This window comes from Primulina tabacum, chromosome 12 (genome assembly GCF_025594145.1).
Source record: "Primulina tabacum isolate GXHZ01 chromosome 12, ASM2559414v2, whole genome shotgun sequence".
Classification (NCBI taxonomy): Eukaryota; Viridiplantae; Streptophyta; class Magnoliopsida; order Lamiales; family Gesneriaceae; genus Primulina; species Primulina tabacum.
The window spans coordinates 28,820,992-28,842,469 of record NC_134561.1 but is presented as its reverse complement, the minus strand read 5'-3'; the positions used below and the strand labels follow the sequence as shown (position 1 = coordinate 28,842,469).

Sequence of the window (21,478 nt, the reverse complement as noted above, 5' to 3'; positions counted from 1 at the left end):
AAGGTGAAAGGATAGTCACAACTAACAAACGGATTTCACCTCAAATAAAATGTATATGTATATGTATATGTTATGATAAAAGAAAAAATATATGATGAAAGAAAATGTTTAAATTTATGCATATTCATGAAAAAGTTATTAAAAGTATTTTCACTGTTGCATATGGATGTATACGTATTACTTTTTATTATGGTTAAGGCATGCTGAGTCAATTGACTCTCACTAGGTATGAATGATGCAGGTGAGGATTTTACTGTTGAGACATGAGGGTTGGATGACTGAATTGGCTGGGCGGATGGTGCACTAACCCGAGGGCTTTGTTAGTTTTTCCGCACAGTTATGCTTTTTTATTACTTTAAAGATGTTGATAACTTTTGGAAATGAGAGTGGTTTTTGAGAAGATTGATGACATTTATGCTATTTTTGAAAAATGTTAGTTTTAGGTTTGGTTTGATGTTTATGATTTTATGAATTTTACGGCAATTATAAGTTTTGAGTAAAATAAATGTTGAGTTTATTTTAATGGAACAAAAAGTGTGTGTGTATATATATATATATATATATATATATATATATATATATATATATGTTCGGTCGAGAGCAATGTTAATAAAAAATAAAAAAATTTCTAGTAAATGTTAAAGAAAAAATGAGTTATGGACGTTTTGAAGTAACTCTAAAAAGTTTCCAAAGGACGTGTGAGTAAAAAAACAAACACACTAATAAGACCATTTTTGTATGCTGAAGATAGTCGTTGAATCTGGAATTCATCACATAAAAACTCTTAAATTTAAGTGTTCTTGACTTGGACAATTATGAAATGAGTGAGTGAAGACAGATACACGTTAGAAAAGACCAGTATTGGTGGACTGAAGATTGTCGTCAAATATAAAGAATACATACACACACGCTGAAAAACCAATTATGACATAGTGAAATAATTGTTGAATCCGAGGCATCATAGTTTCAGTAACTGAAGTTTACAATCTTTTTGAAGTTAGAAACTACTGATAACATTAATTAACAAAAATTATTAAAAAATAAATATTTAATATTTAACAAAAAAATAAAATAAAAAATAAACTCCACATAAATTATGTATCATAGACAAAGGCATATGAACTTATAGTTAAATATCTTTGTGCGTATATAAACCAACCAAAACGACCAGAACATGAATTCAAAATATGCTAGAAATGACAAATAAAAAGTACTATTAAAACTCATGCAGGAAAATAAAACAAAAGGTTCAAGCCTACATTTTAAATTGTTATTTTTCAATATTCAATTAACAGTCCCAATATCGATTTCAAACAATCACCGCCAAAAACACATATATATTATGATGCGACTTTCGTGAATAGGAATTAGTAAACCTGACCGATAAATTAGAAGTTAGAAAGCAAACGTTGGGGATGAAAACGAATTCCACCCAATCAAAAGCTGCAAAAATCAAAAGGCAGCATCCAAAAATATAGAATCCGACACAGGTTTTTATCATCGAAACATATCCAGACTTTTTTGCTGCAAATCCATTTACATAGCTTCCAATTTCATGATTGCCGTCTCGATCGTGACTACATTCTTCTCGAAGGATACCCATTGGTCACATGTTAAGCTTGCTCCTGCAAATCCGGAGATCAAAAGGTTTCTTCGTTAGAGAACTAACACCACATCAAGAAGAAAACATAGACAGAAGACACATTTCGAGCAACTAATAATATGTTGCATATTTCAGATGAATCTTTGCTGAGTTTGAGTAAAATGTTGATCGCCTTCTTCCTAATTTCCTTGCAATTCAAAAGTTTTACCCGAGCAGCAAAATTAACAGAGCAGATTATGTCCAAGCAAATTACTGAGTTCAACCTTATAGGTATTGTCCAAGCAAACATCCAACCTATCGGCATTTTACCGTAGAAGAATTTGTCCAAATTTATCATTTCAGCAGCCCTTCAACAGGCCTTGCAGTTCTAGTCCTTCTTTGTGTTAGAGTAGATGCCTCGGTTGTAATAAACTATCTTTATTTAAATATAATGCATTATTTTTTTATCCCATGTGATCAACATAGATAAATACATTGATTATACTTTAAGACAAATTGAATTGTAATTCGATTTTGAAACTCATTTGTAAACAATGTATAATCTAAATTCGTTCTTAGTCGATTCAGCCGCCTAAAACATGGATAAAGATTGCTTGAGCTCGAGACTAGCATCTGTAATGTTGTGTACCGCGTTTCTTGGTAAGGGCATAGAGATGTCCAAACATGCCGATAGGTAGTCATACGATGATTATACCGAACTGCCCTCCCTAGGACTTTTCAAGTAGTAACCATTCATCGAGATGATAAATCCATGCGACCCACGACAACACTGAGGACCTATATGTTAGGGTTGTGCTTTGACTCGTTTACCGACTTCAGGAGGGTCATCAGGTGGCGAGATTGGGTACATTTGCGACACATGTAGGAGCCAGTGCATTGTAGTTGAAAATTCACCTCTCACCTACGGGTCTGGATATCCTGTATCATCTGATGAAATAATAGTGCATGAAATCTCTGGCCAGAGTATGAGATGTACATTAGGGAAAGAGTTCTCCAATTGTACATGCGATGCCACTATTTATTCTCAAAGATGTGTCATACAGTTATCAATTCTTATGCAACCCTCGATGAACCAATGGTTGCAGATTCGATCGGGATATATGAGATGAAGGGACCGTACTGTACATTAATCATAATCGACTGGCTCTTGCAGACACTATCAGTGATACCCAGGGAATCATGGGGGGATGCTACTAGACGCTCTCACCATGATTCGATTGATTTAATCAGAGATATGGTTTCTGACATTCTCTGATCAATAGTTGATTACATAGAATGGGGCAAATTAAGGTAAGCCCGAATAAAAGATTATGTCCTGAATCACAAAGAGTTGTGAACCCACGGCTAGTTGTATCCCTGGACCATTGAGGGTCACACAAGTACTGGATTATTTTGTCCCCGTTTTGAATTTGTATAAAACATTGAGATAATAAATTCAAGGAGTTGAATTTACAGAAAACATTGAGAAAAAAATTCAAGGAGTTGAATTTATGACTATTAAATTTTGGAGGTGAGTTGAATTTATAATTTAAATATTAAATTCAAATGTTGAATTTGTAAAGGATTTAAATTAAATGTAATGGGTGTGTGTATTATGGGCTTGTACGAGTACAATATCAACATACAAATTATTAAGGTTCTTAATTGGACTTTAAAAGGATTAATTAATTAATTAAACTAGTCGGATTAGAATAATTAATTGATTAAGCCCATTAAGTATTTAATTTAATTGATGCGCTCGAAGCTTATATATATATATGTGTATTAGGTTTAGGGTTAAATACAATTAACCCATGCAATTTTCGAAACCCTAGCCTCCAAGCCAAGGGATTTTCGAAAAAACACCTCCCATTCTCCTTGTTTTCGGCCACCATCTCAACGTAAAATCCTTCTATACTTTCTAGTGCAAGTGGGAAGAGGAACAAGTAATCCAGTCGTGGACTGGATTAGGATATTGCAGAAATAAGATTTGAAGAAAGTTCATATGGATATACAACAAAAGCTACGTCCGCTTATACCAGAGTAGTTGGATTCAAATGAAAATTGTTCACTAAAGGTATATACCAAACATCCTAAGAATGTTTATTAAAACCATATAAGTGTTCAAACAATATCTTGAATGTCAAGATTCAAAAAATTTTAAAACTTCCGCTGCGTTTGGGCACGAGAAAACACGATTCACAACATTTTGCATTTAGCTCTACAACAAAACATTCCAATCAATAAATAAATAGAAGATTATGTATGTTGAAAATCATCATTAGCTTTCTGTAGTGTTTGGATAGAAATTTAACTCAAACAGCTACACACGAAATCTTATTAAGACAACTACAGTTTCGAATAAACCCATGTACCGTAGACCACAATTGACTTGCTTGGTTGCTTGATCTGGACTGTGGACCATGAGGAGAACAAAGGCAAGAGTAGAGAAACAAATGAAGAATGGGGATAAATAAAACCCGCTAAGGAGTACACTGTGACCCGGATCTTCTGTGATCCAACCATTGTCCCAAAAAAGCAAAACAAAACAAAAATCTTTAGAAACTAATAAATTGCATAAAATCATTAAATTAATCAAACTTCAGATTGTTGAGTGCTGGTTTTTGGAAACACGTTTTTTCCCATTCCCCACACTTTCTTTTATTGTTGACTTTTCTAGTATAAATAGGCTTTGTGACTAATCTCTTGTATGTATGAGATTTAGAATCTTCAATACAGAAAACTGCTTTGTCCATATATTGTGACATCGTATTAGAGTAAGGAGATTCAGATCCGAGATCTCGATCTTTTGGATCGTGAATTTGTTGTATCACACTTGATCAACCAATTTTATCTTCGAGGATTTCTTAGCTCGCGACTTCCATTCCAGATTCACTACAAATTTGAAGCTCAACAATGGTGAATGGACCTAATTTCAATGATCCTATGTTCATTCATCCCTTAGATACTCCATGCATGAATTTCGTCAGTGATCAGTTAGTAGGAACTGAAAATTATGACATTTGGAGCAGAGCTATGTTGATAGCGTTGCAAGCTAAGAATAAGATCGGATTTATCGATGGTACTTATAAGAAACCTGAAGCTGGTAGTGCAACAATATTGCAATGGGAGATATGTAATGCTCTTGTCTTGTCGTGGATATTGAGCACTGTTTCTAGAGAAATTTTCGGTGGAATTGTTTATGCAACTGAAGGCTGTTGGATTCTCTATCTTATCTTTACTTAGTTGATAGGATCTTTAGTTAGTTGATAGGATCTTTAGTTGATAGGATCTTTATTCTCTTATCTTCGTTTATCTTTTGTTTGTTTTTGATTTCCTAGGATTAGATTTTATTATCTTATCGCTTTGTTTTGTTTTCTTTATTTAAATCCTTGTAACCTAATCATTTTGGAATAGAAGAAGCACACGGTGCCTTCCACCGATTCTTTGTCCCACGTTTTTAGCTTCATGGTATCAGAGCCTACGGGATATTCATGACCAAACACAGCATGGCAACACCGAAAATATCCCTTCCTCCAGAAACCAACCCCTCGGCTATTGATTTCCCGTCCGTACCCATCACTTGTCATCGATTGAATGGCAAGAATTATTTGCAGTGGTCTCAATCTGTCAAGCTTTTTATCTGTGGCCGTGGGAAAGATGGTTTCCTGTCCGGTGAAGCGATATGTCCAACTTCCGAGGATCCAAGATCTCGGACGTGGAATTCAGAGAATTGCATGGTTATGTCATGGTTAATAAATTCCATGACAACCGAAATAGGAGAGAATTTCCTCCTATATCGCAGTGCCAAGGAAATTTGGGAAGCCGCTAAGGATACATACTCCAACAAAGATAACACCTCCGAATTGTTTGCTATCGAATGCCAATTACAGGATCTCCGCCAAGGAGAGTCCTCGGTCACCGATTTCTTCAATGCACTTACCCGTCTATGGCAACAATTAGATCTATTCGAAGTTTATGACTGGGAGTGCCCAGCAGATGGTGACAGATTTCGGGGGATTGTGGAGCAGCGGAGGATATTCAGATTCCTATCAGGCCTCAACCCATCACTCGACGATGTACGGGGTAGAATTCTGGGCACTAAACCTTTACCAAGCCTTCGGGGTGTATTTTCTGCTGTTCGCCATGAAGAGAGCCGTAGGAAGATTATGTTAGCAACGACAGATTTGCATCCCTCTGTCGATGTATCCGCCTTGGCCGCCCAACATCGTCTCACATTATCAAGCGATGACTCTAATGGGAGTATGCGCATGATCTCAAATTTACCCAGTCCTGGCCAAAACAAGCAAAGCCGTCCGTGGTGTCCAAAATGTCGCAAGTCTTCACATACACTAGATACTTGCTGGAAAGTTCACGGGAAGCCTGCTGATTGGAAACCAGCAAGGGAGCGACGTGCAAACACAGCTACTATTGATTCTCCAAATTCTGAACAGCCACCCTTCACGAAAGAACAACTCGATGCTCTCCAGAAATTGTTTGGACAGCCTACTGTCACTCCCTCTCCATCTCTCAGCAGCATCGGTAATATGGCTCATTCAGGTATTGCCTCATTTACATCTTCACAGAATGATATGTCATCCTATTGGATAATCGACTCAGGCGCATCCAACCATATGACTGGATGCCTCAACTACTTTCATAGTTTTCAGCAGTGCAATGCCCCTAACACAGTTCGAATAGCCAATGGTTCTCTATCCACCGTGACTGGTTGTGGCTCCATTCGGTTAACTAAGGATATTTGTCTTCATTCTGTCCTGTTTGTGCCAGAACTTGCTTGTAACTTACTGTCTGTTAGTAAACTGAATCATGAGCTTGGCTGCCTAACTAAGTTTTTGGGTAATTCGTGTGTTTTCCAGGATGTGGCATCGGGGAGGACGATTGGCAGTGCTGAACTTTCAGCTAGATTATATATTCTCAAGACAGATGATGCCTTGGACTCACCTTCTGCCCCAAAATCAGTACCTCACTCTGCCTCTGCTTTAAGCTCTAATAAGATCAAGGATATTGTTTTATGGCACTATCGTTTAGGTCATCCAAATCCATTATATCTTCAGAAATTGTTTCCTGACATATTTCGCAATAAAATTTCCATTCCATTTAATTGTGATATATGTCAATTTTCAAAACACACTCGTACTACGTTTAGACCCAATTGTTATAAACCATCTACGCCATTTTCCCTTATCCATAGTGATATTTGGGGGCCATCTAATACCCCCAACCTCAATGGAACTCGCTGATTTATCTTATTCATCGATGACCACACTCGACTATGTTGGGTTTTTCTCATGAAAAATAAATCAGAAAGTACTCAAATCTTTAAACATTTTCATTCAATGATTAAAACCCAATTTTCTTCTCATATTCGTGTGCTACGCACTGATAGGGCCCGTGATTATTTCAATTCTGAGTTGGGGAGTAATCTGCAAGCACATGGGATTATTCACCAAAGCTCATGTGTGTATACCCCTCAACAAAACGGAGTCTCTGAGCGCAAAAATCGCCATCTTCTTGAGGTTGCTCGTGCATTACTCCTTACCTCAAATGTTCCTCACTACTATTGGGGTGATGCAATATTAACTGCTACGTACCTAATAAATAGAATGCCCTCAAGAATACTGCAATTTAAAACTCCTATTCAGACCCTCCTGGAAACTCATCCTTCTCCTCATTTACTTCATGACCTTCCACTTAAAGTGTTTGGTTGTTCCTCCTTTGTCCACATACCCTCGCATCACCGCAACAAACTCGAACCTCGTGTTGTCAAGTGCATCTTTCTCGGTTATTCTCCACGCCAGAAAGGGTACAAATGCTATTCTCCCACCACAAAACAATACTACACTTCTATGGATGTCACGTTCTCTGAATTTCAGCCGTTCTACCAAGGGTCTTCCCTTCAGGGGGAGTCATCCATCAATGAACCAAACAGTCTGGAATACACAACCCCATCCATCCCACATATAGAGCCTCTTATATCTACTACTACGCCAATAGACTTCTCTCCAGATCATAGAAAACTCAACCTCCATGAGCCAATTCATACATATTCTCGTAGGAAGCATCATCATCAAGAGACTATACCAATGCCCGCAGAAATTCAGGCTGTCAATGACATCTTCCCGAGGACAAATCCAGGTACTCACCCTCACGATTTGACCATTACTGATACTCATGTGATTAACAACAGTGAGCTTGATGATAATCTTGATGAAAGGCCTATTGCACTACGGAAGGGAACTCGATCTTGCACACAACACCCGATAGGAAACTTTGTCTCATTTAAACGTTTTTCACCTACATATTGTGCGTTCCTTTCTAATCTTGATCAGGTCCAGATTTCCTCCACTATCGAAGATACCTTAAATGATCCAAATTGGAAAATAGCTGTCTTTGATGAAATAAAGGCATTGGAAAGGAACAATACATGGGACATCACTGATCTTATCAGGTAAGAAACCGGTCGGGTGCAAGTGGATTTTTACAGTAAAACATAAGTCTAATGGGAGTATAGAACGACTAAAAGCTAGACTTGTAGCCAAGGGATATACTCAATCATACGGCATTGATTACCAAGAAACGTTTGCTCCTGTTGCTAGACTTAACACTATCCGAGTTCTTCTGTCTCTTGCTGTTAATCTCGACTGGCCACTGTACCAACTTGATGTCAAAAATGCATTTCTTAATGGTGATCTTGAGGAAGAAGTCTTCATGAAAATACCTCCTGGGTTTGATTCTGAAATACCAATTACCAAGGTGTGCAGGTTGCGGAAGTCCTTGTATGGGCTTAAACAATTCCCTAGGGCTTGGTTTTATCGATTCATGAAAGTATTAAAGAACGATGGCTATGCCCAATGTCAGACCGATCATACATTATTCATGAAACACTCTGAAGACGATAAAAGTGCAATCCTTATTGTTTATGTGGATGACATTGTTCTCACAGGGAATCACAAAGAAGAAATCGAGCATGTGAAACTTCTTCTTGGTCAGGAATTTGAGATGAAAGATCTCGGACATCTAAGATATTTTTTGGGAATGGAAGTAGCCAGATCGTCTAGTGGCATATTTATTTCTCAACGTAAATATGTTACTGATCTTCTGCAAAGAACAGGGATGTTAGGGTGTAAGCCTACAGACACTCCAATGGATCCAAATATCAAATTTTGGGAGAAAGGGGACCATCCTTTAGTAGACAAGGGGAGATATCAAAGATTAGTGGGGAAATTAATATACCTGTCACATACTCGACCAGACATTGGATTTGTGGTAAGTGTTATCAGTCAGTTCATGAACAATCCGACCGAGGAACATATGGCTGCTACATATCGGGTGTTGAGGTACCTCAAAGGGTCCATTGGTAAAGGCATCCTATTTAGAAAGACTACAGATCGAAGAACTAGAGTATACAGTGACGCTGATTGGGCTGGATCCACTACAGACCGACGGTCGACATCAGGGTATTGTACATTTGTTTGGGGGAACCTGGTAACATGGAGGAGTAAGAAGCAATCTGTTGTTGCCCGCAGTAGCGCCGAAGCCGAATTTCGAGCATTGGCCCTTGGGATATGTGAGGGAATGTGGCTTAGAAGATTGTTAACAGAGTTGAAGGTTGAAGAAAATTCTCAAGTTGAAGTATTGTGTGACAATCAAGCAGCCATCAGCATATCAAAGAATCCGGTTCACCATGATAGGACGAAACATGTTGAAGTTGACCGTCACTTCATCAGCGAGAAAATTGAAGATGGGATTATTACTGTCACCTACGTTCCTTCTCAACTTCAGTTAGCTGACATTCTTACAAAAGCTCTATTTCGCCCCACATTTGCTGAATTATCTTCCAAGCTGGGAATGATTAATCTCTACGACCCACCTTGAGGGGGAGTGTTGGATTCTCTATCTTATCTTTACTTAGTTGATAGGATCTTTAGTTAGTTGATAGGATCTTTATTCTCTTATCTTCGTTTATCTTTTGTTTGTTTTTGATTTCCTAGGATTAGATTTTATTATCTTATCGCTTTGTTTTGTTTTCTTTATTTAAATCCTTGTAACCTAATCATTTTGGAATAGAAGAAGCACACGGTGCCTTTCACCGATTCTTTGTCCCACGTTTTTAGCTTCAAAGGCAATCTGAAGGAATAATTTGATAAGGTCAATGGTTCTCACATTTTTTCCTTGAATCGGGATATAGGATGATTGATCCAAGAATAAAGCACTATTTCTGCATATTATTGCAAGCTTAAACAACTTTGGGATGAGTTTGCTTCCTTGGTGATTTTGCCATCATGTGAGTGTGTTGCAGCTAAAAGATATGTCGAACATAATCAACAACATCGATTGCTCCAATTTTTGATGGGGTTGAACGAAAGTTATGCTTCTATACGGAGTCAGATTATGATGATGTCGCCTCTACCTACAGTAGGGCAAACTTTCTCAATTTTTTCTCAAGAGGAATCTCATCATTCATTATCTGTTATTGAGCATCCACCAACTGTGTTTTATTCAAACCAGAGTAGGCCAGAGGACCAACGAAAGGATATCATGAAGTGTGAGTATGGTAATTGGAATGAACACTCGAAAGAGAATTGCTACAAGATTGTTGGTTATCAGCTGTGGCATCGTCTCTTCTGAGGACAGAATAAAGGTGGTGGTAATAAATGCTTTGGACGAGGTTATGGTAGAGGACATAAGAATGTTGTCGATGTGCATTTGGTTGAGAATGTTGAAGCTCAACCTTTGCACACTTCTGGTCCTATTCCTAACACGGCTCCTAGTACCGCTCCTATGTTTACTTCGGCACAGTATGCAGAAATCCTGAAGCTTTTGGGCAACAGCAACCTTCAAACAAATGCTGAACCTGTGGTGAATATGGCAGGTAATTTGCATACATTTCATGTTTCCAAGCCACCTTCTAATTGGATTGTTGATACTGGTGCTAATAAACACATGGTTGGGGATCTGAGTTTGTGGTCCTATGTCCATGTTAGATTCCAATAGTTCATTGAGGTTGCCTAATGGTCGTACTACCCTCATTAGTCGCTAGGTTCAATGGCTTTATCTTTCCTAAGTTACTCTTCATAATGTTCACCACGATCTAGATTTTCAATTCAATCTATTGTCAATATCTAAATTTACCAAATCTCATAATTGTTGTCACATTCTACCCTCATTTTTGCCTTTTTCAGGACCTCAAAAGTGGGAAGATTGTGGGGATTGGTAAAGAAAAAAATGGACTCTATTTACCTTGAAGCTCCTCATTCCTTGAAGACCTTGTGTCAGCCTGTGAATAGCTTATGTTCATCTTTTTCTCAATGTAATACTTTACTGTTGCAAAAGAAGAATCCTACTTGTTCTCCTGCAAATGAATCTTTGTAGCATATGCGACTATGTCATATGTCTGAATCAAGAATGTGTTTGCTATCTTTTTTGCCCAATAATTTCTCTCTTACATTGCCCTCTTTGTCCACAGTCTAAGCAAACAAGATTGAAGTTTCCTTTGCACAGTGACATTAAATCTTTACACTCTTTTCATTTACTTCATATGGATATTTGGAGGCAATTCAATACCCCAACTTTGAATGGGGAGAGATATTTTCTGTCCATTGTAAATTATTTTTTTCGTGGCACATGGGTGTATCTTATGCACTCAAAATTAGATGTGCTTCGCATTTTTAAGGCATTCTTTGCTCTTTTTCAAACTCAATTTTATAGCAAGGTTTAGATTATTAGGACATATAATGCCTTGGAACGCAAACATAGGCATATTCTTGATATTGCTCATGTCAATCTTCTCTTCTTCTTCATTATTATGGAGACTGTGTGTCGACTGCCACGTATCTTATTAACAAATCTCCTAATTCCATTTTGCACAATAAAACTCCTTATGAATTGCTCATGGTTACTCCACCCTCATATACTCATTTGCGTGTGTTGGTTGGGATGTGGTTGATCTTCCTAAGGGGACAGTCTAGATTGGTTGTCGATGGGTTTTTAAGGTGAAATATGGTTGGGTAATAGATTTAAAGCCCGGTTAGTTGCTAAAGGATATACGCAACAACCCTGTATTGATTTCCATGATACTTTCTCACCCACCGCTAAAATTGTTACCATTAGAGGCTTGTTAAGTTTGGCTGCGACTCATGGTTGGCCATTGTACCAAATGGACGTTACCAATGCCTTTCTTCAAGGGGATTTGGATGAGGAAATATACATGTCCCTTAAGCAGGGATATTGCGTCGAGGGGGAGCGTAAGGTGTGTAAACTCCGCAAGTGTCTATATGGGCTTAAACAAGCCTCTAGACAATGAAACAACAAGTTTGCTAATAAAATGGTTGTTGCTGGTTACACTCAATTTGAGCATGATCATTCGTTGTTTGTTCGGCGCCATGGAGCCTTTGTTACTTTGTTGATTGTGTATGTAGATGACATTCTAATCACGGGAAATAATGATGAAGATATTAATTCCTTAAAAGCATTTTTACATTCGAATATTCAGTTGAAAGATCTTGGTTTATTGAAGTACTTCCTCGGGATTGAAGTGGCAAGGTCAGCAGAGGGACTTTACTTGTGCCAAAGGAAGTATGCATTGGAACTTATAGCAGATTTTGGAATGGCAGGAGCTAAGCCTTGTGAAACTCTGATAGAGCATAACCTTTAACTCACCATACATGAATTTGATGCAATAGAATGTAAGAAAAAATCTACCACATGTAAGGATGCTTTATTGGAAGATGTGAGCTCATAAGCTCATATAAGCGTTTGGTTGGAAGATTGATATAACTAACCAGTCCACAACAAGATATATGTTATGCGGTGCCAAATCTGAGTCAATTTATGCAAGCTCCAAAGAAATCCCATGTGGATGCTGCCATTCGAGTGGTGAGATATCTTCTTAAGGGTCTCCAGGTCTTGGTATCATATTTCCAGAAGCAAACGATTTAAAGATATTAGTGTCGGTTCATCGTATTCTCGCACCCAAGACGCAGCGGAAGTTTAAAAATTTTTGCTTGGGCGTCATGTGTTCAAAACATTTATAAGACATTTGGAATTATACATTTGCGTTCTCAACGCTAGACTCCTAACTACTTCGGTGTTTAGGCGGATATAGTCATTCTTGTATATCCCCACGAACGGATCTTATCCTTTGATCGCCTAATTAGGTCCACAATCGAAGAATGCCTTCCTCGCTTGGTTTGCACTAGATTTATGCTTTGAAACTGTAGCCTCCGAATTTTCAAAATCCGGAAACGAAGCGGCGCGCCGGTAGAAGAAAATCACATGGCCGAAATTTTCCCAACCTTTTGTATATTGGCCGAGAGTTCCATGATTCAAAATCATGGTTTTTATGCTAATTTATTCTTAATCAAATATTAACTAATATTATTGATTCTTAATCAATCATTAAGCAAATCTAATTTGCTTTTTATTGCCAAAATTTATTCCAATTTTCCTTACGTGGCCGTGAGTTTATTTGTGAAATTGGTAAGGATTTTTCATTATATTTTAAATTCCCATATCATTAATATATAATATATTTATCAACTTTTAATTATATACACATATTTTACATCACCATATAAAATATATATATATATATATAAAATTAAATAACCATGATTTAATTTATATAATTAACTCATATGTTAATTAAATTCTAGACTCCTCTAGAACATATTTATGGGAATTTATGCATGTTAGTAGTCATCACTACTAGCACAATCATTTAATTAGTAAGTTCTCAAATCACTAAATAAATAATTCCGAACTCATTATAATCTCGATCGACTATCTGAGATCGCCGATGTATGTAGGATACAAATCTTGTTTATATAATAAAAAACCGAAAATTTCGAAAATCAAATTTTCACTTACCATATTGGGCGACTGCCAGTTTAGTGAACTCCTTCACAAAACATTAACTAAACTGACAGTTTCACTCTCCTTCCTTAATTGGTAATCAAGCTAACTTCTATTTCTTCCATCTTATGGAATTTGCTCATAAACTCTTTTACAAGCATCTTGTTTAATCTCCATCAAACTATAGTCTGACTTTCTCAACGAGAACACAGAATCCGATACTTGTGTGACCTCAATAGTTCAGGGATACAGCTAACCGTGGGTTCACATCTCCATGTGATTCAGAATAACATTTATTCTCGAGCTTGCCCTAGTTAGCCCCATTCTTTTCATCAACATCTTGATCAAGAATGTCAGAAGTCATTTCTGATTTCACCCATCGGATCATGGTAACAGCGTCTAGTAGCATCGCACCATGATCCCCTAGATATCATTGATAGTGTCTGCAAAAATCTTTAGTCATGGTTAGCGTACAGTACGGTCCCTTCAGCACATATATCCCGATCGAACCTGCAACCATTGATATATCGAGAATCCCATATGAATTCGATAGCAATGCCATTTATCTTTGAGTACTAACGGTGTCATGGTATGTGCAACTAGGAAAACAACTTTCCCTAAAGCACATTTCTTGCTCTGACCAGCGACTCCTTGCACTATTAACTCATCATATCAGAAGGATATCTCCACCCGTAGGCGAACGGTGAATCTCCGACTACAATGCATTTGCTCCTATGTATTTCGAAACTACACCCAACCTTGTCACCTAATGACCCTCAATGGAGTCGGTAAACAGATCAAAGTGTATGCTAGTACATATAGCCTCTACATTGTCTCGGGTCAAATGACTCATGGTGTACAACCATAACTGCGGACTATTCCACTCGATAAGTGAGAACCACTTGGATAGTCCGAGAGAGGGTTGTTCATCATCATATGATCACCCATCTATGCGAATGGACATCTACATGCCCTTGCCAATGAAACATGGCGTTTACATCACAGATGCTAGTCTCAAACTCAAGCGTCCTCTATCCTTGTTTTAGGCGGCTGATTTGACTAGGAACCTGTTTAGAATATACGGTACACTTCTTAATGAGTTCCATGATCTTACGTTGCGACGCAGACCTCATGGTACCTATTGTATATTTAAGGACTTTATCTATGCAGCTTGCATGGGTATGCAGATGAAGTATAATGTCATAATCGAATGAAATCGTAAAATATTACTAAAATAAAGATTGTTTAACATTAGAGTCAATAAAAGCCCGAGCCACAAGTTGGCTTGCTGGGCACCCACTCTAATACTCAGCATATTGTGATACGGATTGGGCTAGTTTGCCGATGACTAAGCGATCTCTAACTAGTTACTGTATCAAAGTTGGAAACTCCTTGATATCATGGCGGACCAAGAAACAGAGCACAATCTCAAGGTCCTCGGCAGAAGCTGAGTACAGATCCATGGCAAACACTACCTGTGAGATTGTTTGGATTCTTGGGATTTACAAAGACATGGGAGCAAACATACCGACTCCAGTAGTATTGCAATGTGACAATGAGGCAATGATGCATATAGCTGCAAATCCCATGTATCATGAACGAACCAAACACATAGAAATCGATTGTCACTTAGTTCGTGAGAAGATCAAGAACAGAGCTATTTCAGATAGCTATGTTCCAACAAACCAGCAGTTGGCAGATGCCTTTACCAAAGGTTTGAACGAAAACCAACATGTGTATCTCATTTCCAAGCTGGTGTTCGAAATCTACACAAGGCTTGAGGGGGAGTGTTGAGTGCTGGTTTTTAGAAACACGTTTTTTCCCTCTCCCACACTTTCACACTTTCTTTTATTGTTGACTTTTCTAGTATAAATAGGCTTTGTGACTATTCTCTTGTATTTGTGAGATTTAGAATCTTCAATACAGAAAATTGCTTTCTCCATATATTTTGACACAGATGGTAGGAGGAAAGCATACTAAGCCTTGTAGGCGTAAATATAACTTCAAACGATGATTCACGCATCAAAGAAGCATGCTTGATAAGATTATTTAAGACATCCTCGCATGAAGATCACAAAAAAAGACATGGTAAATTCAAGAGTAAACAACTTCTCTAATAAGTTATGGATCACTTGAAGTTCTCTTTGAAGAAAAGTCATCATGAAGGTATCTCCAATATCTAACAAAACAAAAATCTTTACAAACTAATAAATTGCATAAAAGCATTAAATTTATCAAACTTCAGATGGTAAAAGGAAAGCATACTAAGCCTTGTAGGCATAAATAGAACTTCAAATGATGATTCACACATCAAAGAAGCATGCTTGATAAGATTATTGAAGACATCCTCGCATGTATGTGGATCACAAAAAGGACGTGGAAAATTCAAGAGTAAATAACCTCACGAATAAGTTATGGATCACTTAAAATTCCCTTTGAAGAAAAGTGAGCACGGAGGTATCTCCAGTATCTAACCAGCTCTTTATCGGATGGTCTCACACGTTCCCACTTCCCCGTACAAAATATTGCATATGCATCAGCTGCGTATCTGACCAGTTAGAAAATACAATATTACATTGCGTTTTTGGCAAAGAAGATCGTATAATTTATATCCATCACTAAATTAAATCGAACTCACTTGCCCATGCCCGTGAGATCAGTTACATGAGTCCAGCTCTCTTCCAGATATTCCCTTGACAATCGCTGAATTGCCACAGACCTCTTCCTTTGTAAGCCTAAAGTTCTTATAACATTTTCGATGTCCCCTGCTGGAATCTCTGTAGCTCTCTTGGCATTTGGACAGAGATTGAAAAAATCGGATAGAATTTTCTTAAGCTAAAATACAGTTCACTGCAATCAGTGCGATCATGATATAAAAATATCCCACAAACATGATTAATTCGGTCAGAAATTAATAAAAATGTAACTCACAGTTGATTGCCGCATAATATATAGCTTCATTTAAAGAAAAATTATTCAATATTACATTATTTTTTATGTAGGAAATTTTCACCATGAATCTCAGTTTGGTTCAGCGTAAATTGTTAGAAAATGGACCTGAATTAACAGTCTTTCTGTATGGCATATGGACAAATATTCAAAATCTCAACTTCCTACTTGTCATGTGTATTGAAACTAAGTTGGTTTTGGTGCACCATCTCATCTTATATATGATCTCGCAGTCTAACAGTAAGTTATAACACAAATATAATCACCATGTCATTCTATATTGCACCATGAATGCTCCTGGTACAAAAACACCAGATACGGGCGCATGTGTTTTTCCAGTAAACTTAACATTGGTAAAACATTACAGCTCAAATGAATTAATCAAGGTAGCTAAAATGATGATAAGAGATAACATAAGAACTAACCTGCAGGCCACCAGTCTTGTTCAAAAGCATGCATATGACCAAAACCCTCCAAGGATCAGAGGCATGATCATGTTGGATAAGTTTTTCTTTCAGCAGTGGAGGCTTCCAAGTGATATCTTGAGTTATTCTTCTATATGCCTCGTCTCTCTTCTCGGCTTTAGTAAGAGAAGGGCTTGATGTCTTTCTTTTTGGCTTTTGACCTTCGGTTTTCACCTTGCCCAAATGCACATCCTCTTGCTCGGAGCTGGAAAAATAGGGAGAAACTTTTCTTACAGAGACACATTCCTTCTTTTGTCCCTGTTTAATCAAATCAGCCTTAGCTTCCTTCACAAAATAAGGAGAAACTACTCGACCCTTGTCCCAAATACCCTTTCCGGCATTACTTAACTTCATTTTACCCTCAGCACCCAAATTACACTTGTTAACATTCTTTCCGCTCGTATTACACTGCAAATCACAAGATTTGGTCCCACCAGTATAAGCAAACTGTGAAAAGAAATCATCCAACCAAGCCTCATGCATTGCTTTGTCCACAGCACTTGCACGGTGTTCGACACTGAATGAATCCAGAAACCCAGACTCCAGCGCCACTCTCTTCCTGAGTCCAACGCTAGTATATTCTTTAGCACTAGTATCTTCAACTTTTCTTTTCATCTTTCCCTTAGTCTTAACACAAAGTGGAAACCCATTTCCCGAATCTTGTGCGCCAAAATAAGGCGAAACAACAATTTCTGATTCTTTCGTCATTGGATTTTCTCGATTTTTCCTCATCCTTTTCTTCTTCTCATTCTCAAGTAAGCTGGGGTCGGGGCCATCAGTACAGATTTCAGAAAAATGAGTATTATCTTCATCCTTTCTCTTCTTTTCTCGCTTAGATTTAACACAAACTGGAAACCCACTTCCTGGATCTTCTTCCTTCAGACATTTCGGGGTAAAATCATGGGAAACGACATCTGATTTCTCCTTCATCAGGTGCTCTCTCCTTTCCCTCTTTTTCTTCTCAAATAAACAAGGGCCAGCATCATCGGTATAGGAATCAGAAAAATGGGTAATGTTACTCGTCTTTTCTCGCTTAGTTTTAACACGAACTCCGGAATCTTCCTTCTTCGGGCATTTCGGGACAAAATAAGGGGAAACAACAACAATCTGTGATTTCTCCTCCGTTGTATGCTCTCCATCTTTCCTTGGGTCAGGGTGATCAGTATAGATTTCAGGAAAATGGATAGTTTTTCTTTTTCGCTTCATTTTCCTCCTCTTAAGTAAACAAGGAATGGGGTTCTCAGTACAGATAGAAATGGGTTTTTTCTCTATTTTCTCATCAGATAAACAACGATTGAGAACCTCAGAAGAAAAATGGATATTTTCTATTTCTGATCTATTTTTTGTGTAACTTCTCGAAAATTTGAAGTTTTATGTGTATCACATGCATACAAGTTATTAAATTTTTTGTGTATTTCAATTAATTTTTTAATTACATAAATTAAATATGTTGTGTATTATGACATGTTTAAAATATAATTTTCTAGACGGTTGCATTATTATGTATTTTTAAAGTTATTCCAGTTGCGATCGAGGAACGGAGACCGATGACTGGAAAGTGTAAAGTGTTTTTATTAAATAATTGTTTTTGATTATTTAAAATATGGTTGATATTTTTTCTTATTTTTGAAATTAAGGATTTTTGAGATAATTTTATACGTCGGGACGTAGTTTTTATCGTTGTTGGATTTTCAACAAAAATATGAATGTTTTGACAACCCGGCTGATAAAATCACAAATTTTATTAAAAAAATATTTTAATTAAGCACTAATAGACTATTTAGGCATAATTAATTTTGTTAATGGGTCTAAGTTTTTGTTAGTATTTTATTTACTTTTTAATATGCAAAATCACCCCATAACTCACACTCAACCCACACCCCACTCTCCTACACTTTCAAAACTCTTTCCCTCAACCAAACACACGGCACCCACAAGAAATTCAAGAGGAAGCATCGGTTTTTGTCAAGGTTTTCATGCCAACGTTCCCTCGTCGTCGTTCTTCAACTCGTCAACGATAATTCGTATGTTATACACGCAAAGGCATGCCATATTCTTCCCTTCAATCATCTATCGCACCATAGTATTTGTATGATCATAGATTGCATGGAAAAACAAGCCACACTTCTTATATTTTCGTGACTATTCATGAACATGTGTTAAACTCTTGTGTTTCGATCCAAAAATTATGTTTAATATGTGTTAAGGGGATGTCATGGTTAGGGTATTGATCAAGGATGTCTTTACACAAGTTTAAGGGTCCTAGGAACACAGGAAAACGCTACAACATGATAGAACACAAGCTGAATTTGAAAGTTGAGGTTTGGTGTCAAGGGCTCAGGTTATGAGGGTATGGTGGCTAGGCTTGGTCTCGGCTGGGACCAGGGCTGGCTAGGGTCCGTGAGGGTTCAAGAAAGGAGTACTAGCCACGCTAGGACTCGAGTCGAGGGCTGGGGAGGAGTCCTAGCAAGTTAGGACTTCAACCCGAGAGTACACATGCAGGCGCGCTGGTTGCGCAGCCGGTGCATACAGCTGGGTTGTGGCTTGCGGTTGGGGCTAGGGTCAGGTTCTTTGGGTGCTTAGGGTTCAGTAGGGTCCAAGGGAGGGCTGGGTCGATGTTGGCTCAGGCCGGCTCGAGCTTGGCTCGAGAAAAACATGAAGGTGGATCGAGGGGTAAGCTTGGGTCGAGGGATAGGGTTTTATTCTTTAAAATTAATTCGAAACATGACTCACGGGGGTCGAGTCGTGGTTCACGAGGGCTAAAATAATATAAAAAATCTAATTTTTTAATTTAAGAATTTTATATTAAAGTTGGAATTAATTCGGGATTAAAACGCCTTAAAAACGAACAACTAAGGATTAATTAAAAAGTCTAGTATTTAAGCAAAATACAACTATGGAAAAATTAATTTAAGCTTAAATAATTATTTGGGACATGTTAGATTCAATGGAATTAAGAAAAAGTCAAATTCGAGGATTTTTACGTTTCGGGGTAAAACAGTAATTTTACACCTATAAATTAGTAAACGTAATGGCAGTGCTCTGATTGCTGTTTTATATGTTAAAATTGTTATTTTAAATGTTTATGGATTTTTATGATTTAATAAGGACATTTAAAAGATATGTTGCATGTTTGGTTTAAAAGAAAAACGTTATATGCATGTTTAAATTTTATTAAGTGATGAGAATATGAAACGTTGAAGAAAGTGAAATAATTATGACTAATACGAATACGATGATATGTTAATAGGTAAGGCCAAGGCTAAGTTGACGGGTGAGAGTGTCGTTGTTGTCCCCGCCGCCCAGTACTGTGGTTACATGTAGATGGATCCATTGCCCAATACGAATACGAAAGTCACAATTAACGATCTGATATCAACGAAAACGAATATGAATATGAATATTGAAACGTCCACTACTCGTTTTCTTAAAAAATACTAGAAATTTTTATTTTTTTTATAGCCTACTACTAATATGCCGAAATACATATATATTTATAAATACTTTTGACGCCATTTTAAAATAAAACAACCTACTAACATTTAAAAATCAAAGGAAATAGTTTGAACCATAAAATCGTCAATCGTTTGCATACTCTAAATTAGCAAAATTGCTAAAACTAACAACCTCTCAAAAACCACTCCAAATCATAATAAAAGTCATAAAATATTTTTAACATAATCTTAAAAGTCATAAATCATAAACTAGTGCAGAAAACTAGCGTTGGTCCTCAGGTAATGTGCACCTTCAGTCCAGTCAGGTCAACCATCAAGACCTCCATTATCATTATTTTCATAATCACTTGCATCGATCACACCTAGTTAGTCTAAAGACTCAACACTCTATAATCTTGATAACAAGTAATACATATACAGATCACATGCAACAGTGAAAATATTTGTACGTAAAATATCATTTTCATGAAGATGCATAAACATAAACATAAAAATTTTCATAAACATTTTCATATCATCATAAACATATTCATATTCATCATATTCACATTCGTATCCATATCCATATTCATATCCATATTCATATTCTTATTCATATTAATATTCATATCCATATCCATATTCATATTCATATTCATTTTCGTTGAATTTCGATCGTTAATTATGACTTTCGTATTCGTATTGGGCGATGGATCCATCTACATGTAACGACAGCACTGGGCGGCGGGGACATCAGCGACACTCTCACCGGTCAACTGAGTCTTGGCCTACGTATTAACATATCATGTCATTGGAAATACGATATTCGGGCTTCCTCTGGAGCCTTCTCCCGTGAACGGGCTCCCTCTAGGCCTTTTCCCTCACGACATCTCCAATCGTATCATCATATTAGTCACAATTACTTCACGTCCTTCAACGTTTCGTATTTTCATTACTTTATAAAAATTAAACATGCATAAAGCATTTTTCTTTTAAACAAAACATGCAATATATCTTTTAACGTTATCGTTTCATCATAAAAATCCATAAACATTTAAAATAAACATTTTAACATATAAATCCATAAAAATTTAAAATAAGCATTTTAACATATTAAATCATAAAAATCCATAAATATTTAAAATAAATATTTTAAAATAATCATATTAGCATAT

The 21,478-nt window shown here is 37.1% G+C and overlaps 1 protein-coding gene across 4 annotated transcripts; it reads right to left on the bottom strand.

The window, feature by feature from the left end:
* Positions 1-1,236: 1,236 nt before the first annotated feature.
* Positions 1,237-18,130, bottom strand: LOC142521017 (uncharacterized). Of its 4 annotated transcripts, XR_012814050.1 has the most exons (5): positions 16,831-18,130; positions 16,095-16,291; positions 15,857-16,004; positions 15,566-15,635; positions 1,237-1,625 (listed from the first exon to the last, which is right to left on the bottom strand). XR_012814050.1 is itself a non-coding variant. In XM_075624195.1 (4 exons), the coding sequence occupies exons 1-3, from the start codon at positions 18,073-18,075 to the stop codon at positions 15,869-15,871; spliced, it is 1,578 nt and encodes a 525-aa protein (XP_075480310.1). In that variant the 5' UTR covers positions 18,076-18,130; the 3' UTR covers positions 1,237-1,625; positions 15,857-15,868. The 4 variants fall into 4 exon arrangements, 3 of the variants coding, with proteins under 3 accessions (XP_075480310.1, XP_075480312.1, XP_075480313.1); XM_075624195.1 differs by lacking the exon at positions 15,566-15,635; XM_075624197.1 differs by lacking the exon at positions 15,566-15,635 and having other exon boundaries at positions 15,932-16,004.
* Between the last annotated feature and the right edge of the window lie 3,348 nt (positions 18,131-21,478).

Coding starts and splice junctions, on each gene's coding strand:
- LOC142521017 (XM_075624195.1), bottom strand. CDS start 18,075: ATGAAGCGAAAAAGAAAAACTATCCATTTTCCTGAAATCTATACTGAT. Junction 16,292..16,830: donor ACAAGACTGGTGGCCTGCAG/GTTAGTTCTTAT, acceptor ACTGTATTTTAG/CTTAAGAAAATTCTATCCGA. Junction 16,005..16,094: donor GATCTCACGGGCATGGGCAA/GTGAGTTCGATT, acceptor CTAACTGGTCAG/ATACGCAGCTGATGCATATG.